Raw genomic sequence first — 16,279 nt, 5'->3', positions numbered from 1 at the left:
ACCTTCAACACTTTATATACACTTGTAATATTATTAATCTGAATTAATATAATATATAAAAATTATACAATGCGTCTGTTAGGTCTATGCGCGGACACACTGTATATAAAGAGTAAATTTAACAACTAAACGCGTGTTTAGTTGAACTTTTTCATATTTTTATTATGATTATTATTATTAATGGGAATGTTTGTTACCTTTGGCTGATGATAATGATGATGATGATGATGATAGGTTATGAGGAGGGTCAGGATTGAGGTTATGGCCCAACGCCGGATTTCAGCACGTCGAAGCACACCTTGCAGACGCGCACGGGTTTATTCTCGCCGAATTTAATAATCGGCACTTCTTGATCCGAGCATTTCGAGCACAGCACGCGGCTGCAGTGTCGACAATGGTGCTTGCGGATCATGATCGTGAAACTTACGCCGCATTCCTGGCACATGTCGGTGGATGCCCATGGGACTTGCTGTGAGAGCTGATCGAGTAACCTATATAATAATTGTTTGGTTGCCACCTTAACATAAAATAAAATTAATAAATTTTTTAAAATTATTTTTGAGGTTATATTATAATATGTGTTACCTGATAGTTGAAGATGGTGACACGTTCGTGGTTCTCCATCGCAAGGCTAGCGCTTGCCTTGACTAATACACGACATAAGTTACCATTACCTTTCATATACGCGTGTAGTAATGGCGTGTTGCCGTCAACGTCGGCTTTGTTGATAGGGTAGTCCGACATGCACTCGAGGAACAATTCGCAAATGGCGGCCGAGTTGTCTTTGCCGTGTTTGCACAGCTCGTGCAGCGGGTTGCGGCCTTTCAGGTTAACTGCTTCGGCGTCTATCGTTGATTCAGTCAATAAGACACGAACCTAAATATACAGTGTGTATAGAGTGTTGCCTACTATACATAAATGAATATAATATTATACTTACAACATTCAAATGACCTTCACGTACGGCCACATGCAGCGCATTATCGCCGTTCATATCAACCGCGTCGAAATCAGCGTTGTTTTGTAACAGCGCCAATACTCCGGGTGCGTTACCCGCGGTTGCGGCGACGTGTAAGGCGGTTTGCCTAATAATACAATTGAAATATAATATATATTTTTATAGGTTAGGAAATTTAAATTAAAACTTACTTATGAACATCTCTATCTTCTATCCGTGCGCCTGCAAGTATTAAACTGCGTAATAGGGTTTCATTACCACAGCGCGCCGCTAGGTGTATAGGTGGCGTTAGTGTCGGATCTTGCACTCTTGAATTGACATCCACTTGAATTGACAGCAGAAACAGCACGCTTTCAAGATCAGCCTTCTTAATGGCGGTGTGTAAAAAGTTGTGACCTTTCGCATCAAACTAAACACAAATAATAAATATTAATTAACATTATAATTAAATTTTAAACTAATAAATAAATATATTACCTGCTCGGCAGCGGATGGCATTTTATCAAGTATCGACTGCGCAGCTTTGTTATTGCGCACAGTCAACGCAGTCGCAAACGGACTCAGCCCCGATTTATCACGCAGACTCAAATCGATCTCGGGCACGCTCAACAATAGCGAGATAATCGCCGGATGTTGATTTTCGATCGCCAAGTGCAACGGCGTTTTATTTTCACAATCACGCGCGTTTACATTCGCGCGGTGTTCAACTAACGTCTAAAAATACAACCAACATAGACAAAATATACATTTATATAATAAAATTTAAGGTTATACATACTTGTACAACTCTATCCAAACCCCATTGGCAACATAAATGCAACGATGAGGCTTTATCTTTCGCCTCATCACCGCCTTCGCCTTTTGGGCCGGGCATGCGCGGTGAATCCAAGTCACAACCGGCTTGCACGAGGAAAATGGCGACTGCTTCTTTATTCTCATCTATAGCCCTAGAAACATATTCATTGCGTGTATTTTGGGTTGCCTACGACTATAAAATTATCAATAACATTTATTACATGCATTTTGGGTTGCATATGTTATAGTATATCCTCAAAAACCTATTTTAACAAAAAATATAATTTACCTGTGTAATAAGGTCTGTTGACATCCCTCTGGCCCATTCCCCCAACAATCCGTATCCGCCCCATGACGTACCAAGATACTCGCGATGTTATCCTGCCCGGAATCCAGCGCTGCCCACAGTGGACAGTTGCCTAACCTGTCTGTGGCTGACATATCCACACCTTTCGAACACAGTGCATCGACAACTTCCCCTAGACGACAATGTATCGCCAATTGCAACGGACTTTCATAATCCGAAGTCCTGCAAACAAAACAATCAAAATACACAAAAATAACCTAAAAATTAATAAATTCAATCTCTTACATTGCATTTATATCCGCACCATGTTCCAATAAGAACAACGCAGTCTCCGGATCCTCCTTCATAATAGCCTGATGCAGCAGCGTGAAATCCTTCCCGTTGCGCACATTCACATCCGCCCCGCCGGAAATTAACACCGCGACCAATCGCTTCCTACCCATACTCAACGCCAAACTAATCGGTGTCTCACCATCCGCATCACGTATATTAAAATCAGCTTTGACACCCGCAGCGCTAGCGCCATCTTGTTGATTGTATAGCACTACAGCATCAATTGCATCGAGTGCATCACCTAAGATACAATAATGTAACGCAGCGCGTCGTTCACTGGTGGTGAGTATGTTTGGATTGGCGCCTAGGGATAACATTTTCGCGATGAATTCATGCGCGTTCTTTTTACACGCTGTGTGTAAGCATGTTTCGCCTAGGGTGTTGCAATGGTTGTAGTTATGGACGTGATCAACTAGGAACGTCGCTGCATTAGTGGCGCCATCTTGTAGTAATATTTGTAGTAAAGAATCGTTGTTTTTCGTGTATAGGGGGTCTGTTTGTACTTTTTGTTTTAACAAACAAAGCGCGTAGGAATCTTCTCCGGATTCGTACTTTAACAATGCGTAGTACAACGGTGTGTGGTCTTCGTTTGTTTTTAGGTTAGCGTCGAGGTGTTCGTTTGACAGTAGAAGATCGAAGATTCCTTTGTTATCGGCCATGATTGTTATGTGCAACGCAGTACTAAACACAAATATTTTAAAAAATGTAGAAAAAAGTAAAAATAGAAATAAATAATTTACTTACAATCCGTGTTTATTCTGCGCGTTAATATTAACGTTTTTATTCAAGAGTTTCTCGGCGATTGTCAGCTGATCATCCAGATTCTGCGCGTTGGCGAGCAGATGTAAAGCGGTTTCGTTCTCGTTGCGTGTTGTTGTGGTGGCATCACAGTTAGCGTCCAATAAGAATAGTGCGGAGAATGCGTCTTCTTGACGCACGGCGCGATGGAGGAGTGTTTCGCCGGCATGATCGCGGATGTTGATGTCTGCGTTGTGCTGGACGAGGGTTTTGGTGATGCTTTCGTTCTTTGCGCGGAGAGCTAAGTCCAGGGGGAGTTCACCTGACGGTGACCAGACGTTTACAATATCGGAGAGCTGGAAAAATATAGAAAAATTGTGAATTTTGATTGTAATACCGGTATTTTGATATATTTTGTTATTCAATATCGGTATTTGAAGCAAAAATACCGGTATTTTAGTATATATAGAAATGAGTCAAAAGTAAGAATGTGAAATACCGGAATACCGATATTTTTAAATCAAATACCGGTATTTTTTTGGTGTGAAATACCGGTATTTTTTGTATCAACTACCGGTATATCTTTATTAAGGATAGTTTCCTGTATATATCAAAATACCGGTACTTTTTACTTAAAAAATACCGGTTAACCGGTTTCGATACCGGTATTTTACACTCATCGCACAAATTATACACTCTAATCCCATCAAAAATTATTTTCTGGATCAAATTAACACTCGAAATGTTGACGCATGCGCGCTGACAGTAAGAATACGACCACAGCGCCACGAATCGACAGTAATCTACACTAATTCACGCACCAACTGTATTCAAACAAGGTTATGTCGTTAATATGCAACCAGATGTACACAATTATATACTTTCTACTAAAGCACCGCGTTGATTCTTATTTTGCCGATTTATTTCGGTGAGTCATCATCATTGTGAGTTGTGAGATGCGATTTTGGTAACAAGCGTACAGCGCACTCCCACACGTCGCCATAATCTCACAATAATCGATTTATGTAGAAGGACTGAGTGACACATTACGTATACTCGTACTCATATGTGTACATGGAATATTCATACTACGAGTACAGTAGAATATATTTTTAGTCATATAGTTGCGGTGAATTCAGCGGAATTTAGCGCCAGCGCAATCTGTTTCCGGTTTTTAATTATAATTAACAAGCAGTGCACTTAAACAGTGCGCAGAGTGAAGAAAAAGAAGCAAAAATATCACTGAAATGAGTAATAAAGAGGTTGAAAACATTGCGAATTGCAAGGCATCTGGTTTCAGTTAAAAATACAAACCGCAGAGCGAAAACATTGAAAAAAGTTAAAAGATACATGAAATATGCGAGGGAAGAGCTGTTAAATGATGTTTGTATACCAAAAACGAAAGCGAATTAAAAAATACCGGTATTTGACGAAGAAAATACCGGTATTGATACTGGTACGTCGACATATACCGAAAATGATATCATACCAAAAATACTGGTATTTAACGCAAAAAATACCGGTTAACCGGTTTTAACACCGGCATTTCACACTCCTAGTTTCGACTTATTTAAGAATATACTGAAATACCGGTATAGCGGTATTTTTTGCGTCATATACCGGTATTTCGGTACACTATACCAAAAAAATACCGTACGTCGACGCGTACTGTTTTCAGTTAAAATTACAAACCTCTTCGCGAAAATATATCAAAACTAAAAAGGTTACACGAAATACTCTTAGTAAAACCTTTCAAATAACATTTTGAGTGAGTTTTTGTTAAGATAGCTAAGTGATGGGAGCAATAAACAATCTCGGACATGAAACTAATATTTATTGCACACGTGCCTAACGCCGAGAGTGCAAAATAACAAATTGGTTACCAGTAGTTACCAGTAGTAAAATGCGTAATACTAAAATACGTACGAGTATTTTCTAAGTACGTACGTAATACTGAGTCTGAACACTAACGGTATAAATACATAAAAAAAAACATTCTGCGTTGATATGCAAAGTAGCACTCGCTGAAATTCATAACGGTACCGCCTAAAATCTCAAAAAACGAAAATATATCTGCCAACTAGGCCATGACCCAGAGCGGAATTTCAAAATGGGGATATATTAAATGCACTTTAGTTAAAATACAATCCACTTGAACAGCCGCACTTAAGTTTTCATACTTTGCACTAAGAAATTCATATTATGCACTATAGATTGTATAACTTATATTTTAATACAATGAACTTATATATTCAGGTTTAAGCTTAAATTTGCTTTGAATCAACTTTTTAAATTGAAACTTTATAATTTGTGGTGGTTAGGTAGGGTACCTTGTTTGGTATTATTTGTGGGGCGGTCGGGGGGTAGGGGTGGTCGGGGGGTTGGGGGTGGTGGTTAGGTAGGCTACCTTGTTTGGTATTATTTGTAGGGCGGTTGATAGAAGGGGCCGGCTAAGAGTACGGCACGTACTTAATACTGCAAGTTTTATAAGTGCAAAGTATTAATTTCATAGTGCAAAGCATTTTATTCAAGTGGAATTCATTTTTCAAAGTGCAAATATTTATTTTTAAGTTCAGTTCTGTATTTTTAAGTGCAAACATTAATTATAAGTGCATTTCATGAATTGACAAGTTAAAAATCGAAAAAATAAAGTTTGTTTAATTACATGCCTTTCAAAATACACGAAATTGTCACGAAACCAACACGAATCGCACCCAGAATAGATTTTAATTAAAATTACACAAGAATGGACTCAAAATGATTAACTTTTTAGTGAAAATGTAATTAATTTTAACTTTTTTTGGACTTTATGTGTCGAGAAAAGCTAATTAAACAATTGAGCGCCCTCTGTGAGTGAATTAATCAACTAAAAATACGAATGCATCTCCATATTAACTTTCATCCCTTATTTAACACCCTTTAAATCACAATTTTTCATATTTTAATAATTATTCTCCTAATATGAACCCAGAAGAATCCAAAAAACCCGAAATCATCAATATTCATCCATCCATTCTTAAGTTATAAGCGCTGTAACTAACGAAACTTTGTTTTCTATATAAAAATGCATAGATTAACACCAAACAAACATGAATCGCCCCAAAATAACTCAATTAACAAAGGAATTAACTCAAAATGATCAATTTTTCCTCCAAAATCCTTCAAATTAATTTAAAACACTCAAAAATCAATCAAAAATCGATTTTAACGATTTTGGTCTTGTGCTGTGAATAAACAGTTAATTACGCATTCATTTATTCCCAACACACCCGCACCTCTCGCACCCTTCCTCATCCGCGACTCTCTGCGCCTGCGACGCACGACTGACCACTGCTCTCCGCTCTCCACAGCACGTCACAGTCCGTCTCCCAAAGAGTCAGAGTCAGAGACTCCTCCATTGAGACTCCATTTGTGCCTCTCCATCTCCACCTCACCACATATCGTGCGCGCCCGTTACATTACTGTGTTTTGTTCACATTCACAACTTGTGTCGCCTGCCTGCGTTCAGCCCGCCGACTGTACACAGTCGGTTAGCTTACTTTAGTATGCGTCCGCAGCTGATCGCGACGAGTCGATAATCGCGTCGCGCGACCAACAAACAACACCGCGCACGATTTTTGTCATGCGACTGCGTAAACATCAACAAAACGCCGCGCCGCCAACAATGACAAACAACATGATGTAACATCTGTGTTACACCGAAACAAAAAACAAAAACAACAAAGAATTTATCATCTAAAAATATATAAACAAAGTTAAAAACAAGTGATATTAGTCTAGCAACATTCCAAAAATATAACAAAATATAAATTTAATTTAGATTTAAAGACTTAAAAAGATGGAATTGCGAACATTTCAACCTTCGACTGTGATATTCCTATTCATGATTGTCAATGTTATCGATTGTAAGTATGCGCTTCATGTATAAAACATTACCCAATGTAAATAATAAAAATGGTGCGGTACCTTGACGAGATAAGATATGATTTTCTCGGGAAAACATTTGAAATGTATTCAAAATCAACAATTGTAAAGGTGATAAGTGACTTGAAAAGATTTTTTATAAGAAAAAGTTAATAATAGGTACTTGAAAGAATAAAGGATGTAATTTGTGGGAAAAATAATGAAAAATAAGTTGTCAAGGTTAAACGCAAACTAAACTAGGTATTGGAATGTCTTTAGGTGCATAACTGCCTTAAGCTGGATGAAGACAGGTGCCCAAGATACTAAATTAAATTCCGGTCAAACTCAAAGAGAAACAAACCGGTTGCGATAAAAGAACAAATGAGAATGAAAAAGTTTGAAATTTTTGCTAAAACTTGATTTTTTTTCGATTTTAAATATTTTCTGCGGGTATAAACAATTAAAATGATTGTTTTAATAAGTAATATTACTTCTTTTAATTGTTATTAAATGAAAAAAGTAATATTACGTAATATTAAACCAACTGATTGCGAAAAAAGTTAGAAAAATGAAGGAAAAAGTGTGAAATTTCCTCCAAAACTCGTTATTTTTCGGTTTTAAACATTTTCTGCATGAATAAATATAAATTATTGTTATTATGTGAAATATTACAAACATTATCTTTTAATTGTTACTAAACGAAAAAAGTAATAATACCTATTATTAAACTAACTAATTGCGATAAAAGAAGAAAAAGTAAGAAAAAGATTGAAATTTACTCAAAATACTCGATTTTTTCAATTTTACACAATTTCTGCATGAATAATTTTTAGGTTTTTTCAACTTCTAACTGAAATTTTCGACGATTCGACAAAGTTTATCGTTAATTCATGCCCTAATTTCTTAATAGTTTGTGTTTCGCAATGCTATTAAGTTAATTAATTAACACACACACACACACATACACATTCCGCAAAACTAGCTGATACCGCAAAACTACATGGATGTGGTTCGCGTTTCACGACGTTTTTGCCTCGTTTATCTTCTTTACTTTACTTTACTTTGCACCCAGAGTAAAAATAAACTCACAACGTAAAAAGTTAATAATAATAAAAGCACCGCGCATAAACTTTCAATTAAATTCCGCAATAAAAGTGCAATAATGCAACTTAAACCACAAAAGCAAACGGAAATGAATGAAACCCGACCGAAATTCCAAAGTTAATGAAATTAAATTAAAAACTAAATTAAAGCACAAATAAAAATAGAACAAAGTTAATAAAAACCAAATTCCAATTCCAATTAAATTGAAATACGACAAGAAAAGTAAACAATCACCTTTCTTTGTTTATAAAACACTATAAACATGAACATTTCCCTCATTTTCAGCGCAGATGAACGCATTACAACTATAAATAACATGTTTTCATCGGGGTTGAATGACTTTAACGTGCTTTATGCTTCTCTCAGCTAACTTTTTCTTTTTCTTTGCTGTTTTTTATATGGTGAAGAAAATGCAAGCCATGCAAGCATGCAATCTTAATCTCGTCGAGTTTAAATTGCTCAACAAATTGCACACAAACTAGGACGCAAGAAATAAAAAAAGAAAAAACATTCATATTTCATACCAAATGTCGCGTCGTATATTATATTCGTACGAGTAGAAGAATGTTTGTAGTAGAATGACGAAAACGTGCCTTAAACGGACTAAATTCGAATTATTTACGCTGAGTAACAAACAACAAGGACGTTTTCTTTGTATTTAGTGTTTAGTTACTTTCTATTTTTGTCAATGGTACAATACACCTCGCAATCAATTTCGTATCGAACGCAAATCAATTGGAGCATAGCGCATGCGCCATTGATTTTTATATTGCAAAAAAATTAAAAATAAACGAAGTAAAATAAATATTTCTACTCCCATTTTTTCCACGGTTACGAAACACGAAAAGTGGCACTTTTATCACGGTCGTGACTAAAGTACTTTAGTCATGGGGCGGAGTTTGCGCATGCGCATTTACCTACGGTGCAAAACAAGACCATATAAAATACCATGATTGTAAAAGTAGAAAAAATCAGTCTACACAGTGGTTAAAGTACCACTTAGCACACTAGATACTTAAAATACCATTTCTTTTATGAAACACGCAATTTGTTTACCCAAAATGGCGCCTAACAAAGAAAAGAAATAAAACCCGCCTAACAATAGCAACAATTCCCATCTTAAACCGCGTCTATTACATTAATGAGGATGTCCTAATCAACATGTCCAAGCCAAGCCACCCAACGATAACAATTTTAGTCCGCCACGGAAGTCACTATCAATACACTCTCTATACCATACTATATTTAATTGTTTGTCGTAGATAATTTCGTCTCGGCGTTAAAATGCTACAAATGCACCATGACAAAACCGTCGCCGCACACCAACGAGACCGTCCGGCTGTGCGCATCGTTCGACTACTCTGACCTCTACGTCATCGACTGTCCCTATTCCACAATGTGCATGAAGAAAGACATCAGCGTCAATCTCCCGCACCCGATCAACGGCACCGAACGCGACTGCGCCTTACAACGATACGATTATCAAGACCTCGAGAACGGCAAATGGCGACTGAAGGTCGCCATTGAAGAGCCCTACGATACCGGCTGTTCTGTCATCGACGACAAGGGGCAGCGCTCATCACGCACGGAGTTCTGCTACTGTCGCGGCGATCTGTGTAACACAAGTTGCCTACCTCACGCGCCTCACACCGGCATGATTGTGTTCATATGTATTTTCCTATTAATATTAAACTATAAATAAATATATCAACTTGTACTTACTCTGGATGCATTCTCGACCAGGCAGAGAAAGACGACATCTTCACGTTGGAGTCGTACAGCTGCATGCAGAGGTAGCTGAGTTTTACTCTTTAACATTTTGTATAATAATGGACCACTCATATGTTCAAAATCTCCACGGTCTAGGTCATCCCAATGTGCGCTGATTAACGCTGAGCAATACGCTCGTAACTCTTCAGCTTCGATTTCCTCCGCCACGGAGTAAAATTTGACGCATGTGCGTACCTCGACGCTTGCGATGAGTTTCTGCTCGCAGGCGGAGACTAGTCCGTTGAGGTGGAATTCATGCGCTTTGCGGATGAGTTTCAGTGTGATTTCATCATCGCTGAAACCGATCTCGTCTGTGTATAACCAGCGGATTAGTATGGTGCCCACGTCGGCGTCGACTTCGGACCAGTCGAGTTGTGATTGTTGCAGGGCTGCCTCGTCGAAGAGTTCCGAGCGTGCGCAGAGGACCAGTTTGTGTGCGTGTGTGACTTTGCCCTGACCGAGAGTTATGGTTATGTCGCTGAATGTTGCTGTGTCATGCACGGTGGCGACGGTTTTGAGGAGTCGCGCTGCGAATGTGTCTTCTGTGTCCTGCATCCCGGCGGAGATGTTGTAGTATTTCTTCTCGAGGTCATTGTATTTCGCCTGGAGTTTTGCGTATTGGTCTTTGAGCAGTGCGAGGTGCTGTTGTAACTTGTTCACTTCAGTTTGAGCTGAAATGGAGATGCAAAGATGGTGGTTAGTTGAAATATGACAGTTTGACCAATCACAACGCAGGGATTTACGCATACTATGGGAAAGTGACACACAAACGGTGCGTTGCTATGGTAACACCAAACAACCGAAAAGTAAAAGTCACGGTTATGTTACTTCAAAACCGATACCGGTTGTAAATTTATTCGCAACAACTAATGTACATGTATTAAAAAAGGATACTTACACATTTTGATTTCGAGTTGTTGATAACCAGCAAATTTACTGCATTGTATTGTATTTTCAGCGTGTGAAAAGTAGGCGTTCGGTGATTTTTTTCGTTATCACCTTGACAACGCGGTTGCAAGCGTTCGCGAAATTTTCGGATATCAGCTGCCAACGCCTGATGGCCGCAGACGACGCGCACTCACCACTGCAATTATCTAATTAACTTTAATCAGCGATAACCACCCATCGAAAGCGGATCGGACGGCGACACGGACGAGACAACATGCAAAAATCAACCGCGGCCGGCCATTTGCACCATGCAGATGGCAGCACCTGTCAGGCTTCAAATAAAAATCTAAAGCTATCGTCACACAATGCAACGTAAAATATTGAAATAAATTTTAAGTTTTTAAGTGAAAAACATATCAAAACTATGTTTTTAACTAATAAATATATGAATATTAATAAATTGAGTTGTTTTGTTGTTAAATTTTGTTATATAAGTTGATTTTTTTAAAAATTAAAACATTTTGAATGTTTGTGTGTAGTTACCTTTAGACAGTCAGCAGGAATGATTGACAATCAGCTGTAATCATATGAATCCTGCTGAAAACCTTGAAAAACAACCGCGTAAAGGTAAATATTTACCAAATTGCACCAATTAAATCACCCACGGATGCAGAAACAACAATCAAACATCCACAAAGCATAAAAATCGCACTTTTCAGCATAAATTCCAGCAAATCAAGGCGTAAACACAAAAATGTCCTGTGATCAAGCATGGACATGCCAGGAACTCGTCGATCACGCCGATAACTGGTCGCTAGCAGGCAATGTAGGCCTTTTAAAGCATATGGAACAATTCGCAGAGGTTTGTTTTACCATTAAAAACATCAAAACCACAAAAAACATCATTTAGATATAAATTTTTTGACATTTTTTGACAGAACCTATTCAAACAAGCAGATGAAACCAACAACAACCTGGAAAACCTCCTGCAGGACCTCTCCAGCACCGAAATCCAATTAGACTTGGTAAAGAATCAATTCCTCGGCCTACAGAACACGCAATTCATCGAAAGCAGAGTGTATGAGGATGATGAGACTGTCACACAGCCAATTGTCACCCCCACAGAGGTCAAACTAGATGAAAACAAGAAAAAAGAACTGTTAAAAACCGCTGTTATTGACGGATTAAAAGTAATCGATAAATACTATGATAAAATAAGTATTCCGGAGAGTGATAGTGAGGGTGATGAGACTGATTGTAGCAAGTAAGTACAAAGAATCTAAAAAAATCTAAAATAACCAAACTTAACCTCAAAAAATTATGTTGAAGTTATGTATTACGAGAAAAAGATCCATATATCCATCGGCCGTTACCGTACGTGATCGGAACGGACGAATGGCACACAAAATGGCATGCAGGATTGGTTGAATCCAGTGAAGATTCGGATAATGATGACGAAATCAAACAAAATGGCCGAGGGAGAGTGGAAGATGAATTTTCCGATACTGATTCGGAGAGTAACTTACCCGTGGCTGATAGACGCAGAATGGAAACACAGGATTATACTTATGATGAAGTAAATGGGAATGATAACTCGGTTTCGGCGAAAACTCCGATTACAAACGCGACATTCGCTGAACAACTGGCTGCGAAGCTAGGTGATGTCTTGACTACACCCACAGCGCCCTCTACAGTTGATATTCTGAATGATCCGGAGGTGAATACTCGGCCTATACAACGCAAACCTGTTGTGAATAGTAATTTATTACCTGATTTACCTCCGGATATCACCACAGGGTTGTTTTCTGGCGGTGGTGGTTTATTTGATGATGATGACGATGATTATCAAGAGAAACCACCGCCGATTGGTGGTAATTCTGCGAAGGAAACGAAAAAAGTGCCGAATTTATTCGATGATGATGATAATGACGATGATGATGATGCGTTTTCAATAAAACCACCACCTATACAAGGCTCAACTACGAATAAAGTTGATAAAAGCCCGCAGAAGAGAGTTGGAAGTCTTTTTGATGATACAGATGAAGATGATGAGGTTTTAGTTAAGTCTGAGGTTGAAACAAGAACTGTTAAAACCGCTGTTATTGACGGATTAAAAGTAATCGATAAATACTATGATAAAATAAGTATTCCGGAGAGTGATAGTGAGGGTGATGAGACTGATTGTAGCAAGTAAGTACAAAAAATCTAAAATAACCAAACTTAACCTCAAAAAATTATGTTTAAGTTATGTATTACGAGAAAAAGATCCGTATATACATCGGCCGTTACCGTACGTGATCGGGACTGACGAGTGGCACACCAAATGGCATGCGGGATTGGTTGAATCCAGTGAAGAGTCAGATAATGATGACGAAATCAAACAAAATGGCCGAGGGAGAGTGGAAGATGAATTTTCCGATACTGACTCGGAGAGTAACTTACCCGTGGCTGATCGTCGTAGATTAGAAACACAGGATTATACTTATGATGAAGTAAATGGTAACGATAACTCTGTTTCGGCGAAGACTCCGATTACAAACGCCACATTCGCTGAACAACTGGCTGCGAAGCTAGGTGATGTCTTAACTACACCCACAGCGCCCTCTACAGTTGACATTTTGAATGATCCGGAGGTGAATACACGGCCTATACAACGCAAACCAGTTGTGAATAGTAGTTTATTACCTGATTTACCTCCGGATATCACCACAGGGTTGTTTTCTGGCGGTGGTGGGCTATTTGATGATGACGATGATGATTATCAAGAGAAACCACCGCCGATTGGTGGTAATTCATCGAAAGAAACGAAAAAAGTGCCGAATTTATTCGATGATGATGAGAATGACGATGATGATGATGCGTTTTCAATAAAACCACCGCCTATACAATCATCAAGTACGAATAAAGTTGATAAAAGCCCGCAGAAGAGAGTTGGAAGTCTTTTTGATGATACAGATGAAGATGATGAGGTTTTAGTTAAGTCTGAGGTTGAAACAAGGCGTAAACCGATAGGTGGCGTTAGTGTACTGCCAAGAAGACAGGTTTATTCATCGGATGATGAAGATGAAAGCGAAAAAAGTGAGAAAATCATTGAAAAACCCACAAAAGAAGAAAAACCTATTGAAGAGAATATTATTCAACCACCTCCACTTATACAGAGTGATAATAAACCAGAAAAACGTGTTTTGTCTTTGTTTGATGACACTGATGATCTGTTTGAAGACGATTTGTTTCTGCCGAGTAATATTAGCAAAAAACCAGAGAAACCAAAGAGTCAAGCGGTTAAAATTGATGAAGGTGATGTATCTGTACCTCCGCCATTGTTTAAACCTGTTTCTACGACTTCTACGACGATATCTCAACCACAGGAAGCAAAAACAGTCGAAAGTAGCACAAAAAAGAAGAAAACACGGAATTTATTCGATGAATCATCATCAGAAGATGAAGATGATATGTTTTCTTCAGTTATTGTACCTAAAACTACGCCTAAACCTAAAAATATTGATTTGTTTGCTGATACTGATGTGATTTTTACCGAAAATATCACAAAAACCACCGAAAACGTTGAAAAACATGAAAAAAGTGATGAATTTTTACCTTCCAATGAAGTTTCTGTTGATATACCGGATGTAAAACCAGTAGTGAAGCCTAGGTTTAGTTTGTTTGATGATAAACCACCTGCGTTACTCTCTGATGATGATTGGGATGAAGAAATTCCTGCTATTCCTGTAAAAAAGAAGTTGTTGATGAGTTGAAAGTGAAAAATGTTGAAGAATCACCTAAAAGTGAGAGTTCTCCTGAGAAAAGTATGTATTTTTATGTTTTTACACTTTAAATTGATTAATAATGATTGATTTTTCTAGAATTACCAGGAAAACTCAAACATAACCTCAATATCAATGTGAATGCATTGATGCCAGGCGCAAAAGTACCAAAAACGCAAGTCATACCACAAAATATTGAAGATAATCAAAAAGTAGATGAAGTTATCCCGGAAAAACCTTTACCGGTAATAGTTTCACAGGAAATTAAAGCGGATTCAGGCGATGTGGATGTTTTACCGAGCGTTTTGAAGGTTAGTTTTGTTTAACCTTAGTAATTTTATGTAAAACGTGAATATTTTGTAATTACCTAGACTCGAGTGAAGATTCCGGTGAAGAGACGTCCTTCAACTCGTCAGGGACGCAAAGCAGCACTGGCTACATCACAAAACTCGCAGGATGAAGAAAAAACTGAAGAAGTAACCGAGACGCGTACAGAAATTAAAACTAACGCTAACCTAGAAAATAGTCAGTTGGATGGTGGCACTGCAACCAACCAAACAGTGTTGCCAACTGTGGAAAGTGAAATATTACCGTCCATTGACAAAGAACGAGATCCTCCTCCGATTCTTCAAGAAGAAACTCTTGATGATGATGACACTGATATTTTTGATGATGTTTTAGTTACAAAATCACACACAAAAACAAAATCACTTTTTGATGATGCGGTAGACTTTGATAATGAAGATATTTTCACAAAAAATACATCATCATCTTCAACACCAAGAAAACAATTGATAATTGAAGATAACAATGATGATAATGATAATAACGATGAACAAATAAAACCTCCACCGCTTTTTGAAGAAGAAGTAAATATTCCACAAGAAAATCAAACTAAATTTGATGTTGTAACTGCGCATGCGTCACAAACGTCAGCAGCTGTTACAAAACCGATAAAAAAGATAAGTTTATTCGATGATGATGATGACTTTCAAGATTCTGATGATTTGTTCTCTTCTACCACCTCAAAAATATCAACTACTCAACCGCATGATTTGTTTGCAAAGAAAAACGTTGATAATGTGCGTGTTTTTGACACTTTACCAACTGACATCCAAACACAACCTATTTCTAAAGCTGTCGTCACACCTACCACTTCAAAAGTAGTAAGCAAAAGTTTATTTGGTGATGATGAAGATGATTCCGACTTATTCGGTTCGTCTTCAATTGTAAAACACAAATCAGTCAAGAAACAATCAACAGAAAAGAAAAACATATCACTTTTCGGTGATGATGATAATGATGATGATGATGATGATATTTTTAAGGTTAAAACAAGTAGTGCCAAAGTAAACGCCTCAAAACAGGTTAAGACTATGCCTAAAAGTAAAATGGCGACTAGCGTCACGAAAAGCGATCCGTTGGCTGATCTTTTCGGCGATAGTGATTGAATCATGTATTTTTCTATGTATTTAGTATGTTATCATTGCGTTTGGAATAAAGACTATGTTTATTATCGATGTTTGAATGTTTTTTGAAGGATTTACATGAAATTGGTGTGTTTTGCGAGTAAAGTATGGAAAATTTTGTCTGCTTGCCGTGAAAGTTGTGGAATGTGGGTTTTAGCGCTTGAAATGACAGGCAAATATGCACGTGGGTTACAAAATTGTTTTGCGACGTGAATTGTTGAATGTAAATGCGGAGAATTTGAGGATTGTG

The 16,279-nt window shown here is 37.9% G+C and overlaps 3 protein-coding genes across 4 annotated transcripts; 2 read left to right on the top strand and 1 right to left on the bottom strand.

Moving 5' to 3' along the window:
- Positions 1-11: 11 nt before the first annotated feature.
- LOC135800999 (rabankyrin-5) lies at positions 12-14,511 on the bottom strand. Of its 2 annotated transcripts, none has more exons than XM_065314375.1 (11): positions 14,394-14,511; positions 9,861-10,579; positions 3,138-3,487; positions 2,346-3,074; positions 2,043-2,282; positions 1,737-1,905; positions 1,436-1,672; positions 1,150-1,367; positions 941-1,085; positions 586-876; positions 12-517 (listed from the first exon to the last, which is right to left on the bottom strand). In XM_065314375.1, exons 2-11 carry the CDS (start codon positions 10,461-10,463, stop codon positions 260-262), a joined length of 3,240 nt encoding a protein of 1,079 aa, XP_065170447.1. In that variant the 5' UTR covers positions 10,464-10,579; positions 14,394-14,511; the 3' UTR covers positions 12-259. The 2 variants fall into 2 exon arrangements, with proteins under 2 accessions (XP_065170447.1, XP_065170441.1); XM_065314369.1 differs by lacking the exon at positions 14,394-14,511 and adding an exon at positions 10,807-11,108.
- Positions 6,542-9,855, top strand: LOC135801048 (uncharacterized). Its single transcript, XM_065314414.1, has 2 exons — positions 6,542-7,036; positions 9,401-9,855. The coding sequence occupies exons 1-2, from the start codon at positions 6,970-6,972 to the stop codon at positions 9,838-9,840; spliced, it is 507 nt and encodes a 168-aa protein (XP_065170486.1). The 5' UTR covers positions 6,542-6,969; the 3' UTR covers positions 9,841-9,855.
- FAM21 (Family with sequence similarity 21) lies at positions 11,382-14,800 on the top strand. The gene is made up of 5 exons (XM_065314445.1): positions 11,382-11,658; positions 11,735-12,060; positions 12,126-12,986; positions 13,042-14,602; positions 14,660-14,800. The coding sequence occupies exons 1-4, from the start codon at positions 11,551-11,553 to the stop codon at positions 14,549-14,551; spliced, it is 2,805 nt and encodes a 934-aa protein (XP_065170517.1). The 5' UTR covers positions 11,382-11,550; the 3' UTR covers positions 14,552-14,602; positions 14,660-14,800.
- Positions 14,801-16,279: the final 1,479 nt, after the last annotated feature.

The sequence above is a fragment of the Atheta coriaria genome, unplaced genomic scaffold, assembly GCF_025399875.1.
Source record: "Atheta coriaria isolate IRGN ID8LTWV9N9 unplaced genomic scaffold, Caltech_Dcor_3.1 hic_scaffold_2_pilon, whole genome shotgun sequence".
Lineage (NCBI taxonomy): Eukaryota > Metazoa > Arthropoda > Insecta > Coleoptera > Staphylinidae > Dalotia > Dalotia coriaria.
This window is presented reverse-complemented; position numbering and strand designations above follow the sequence as displayed.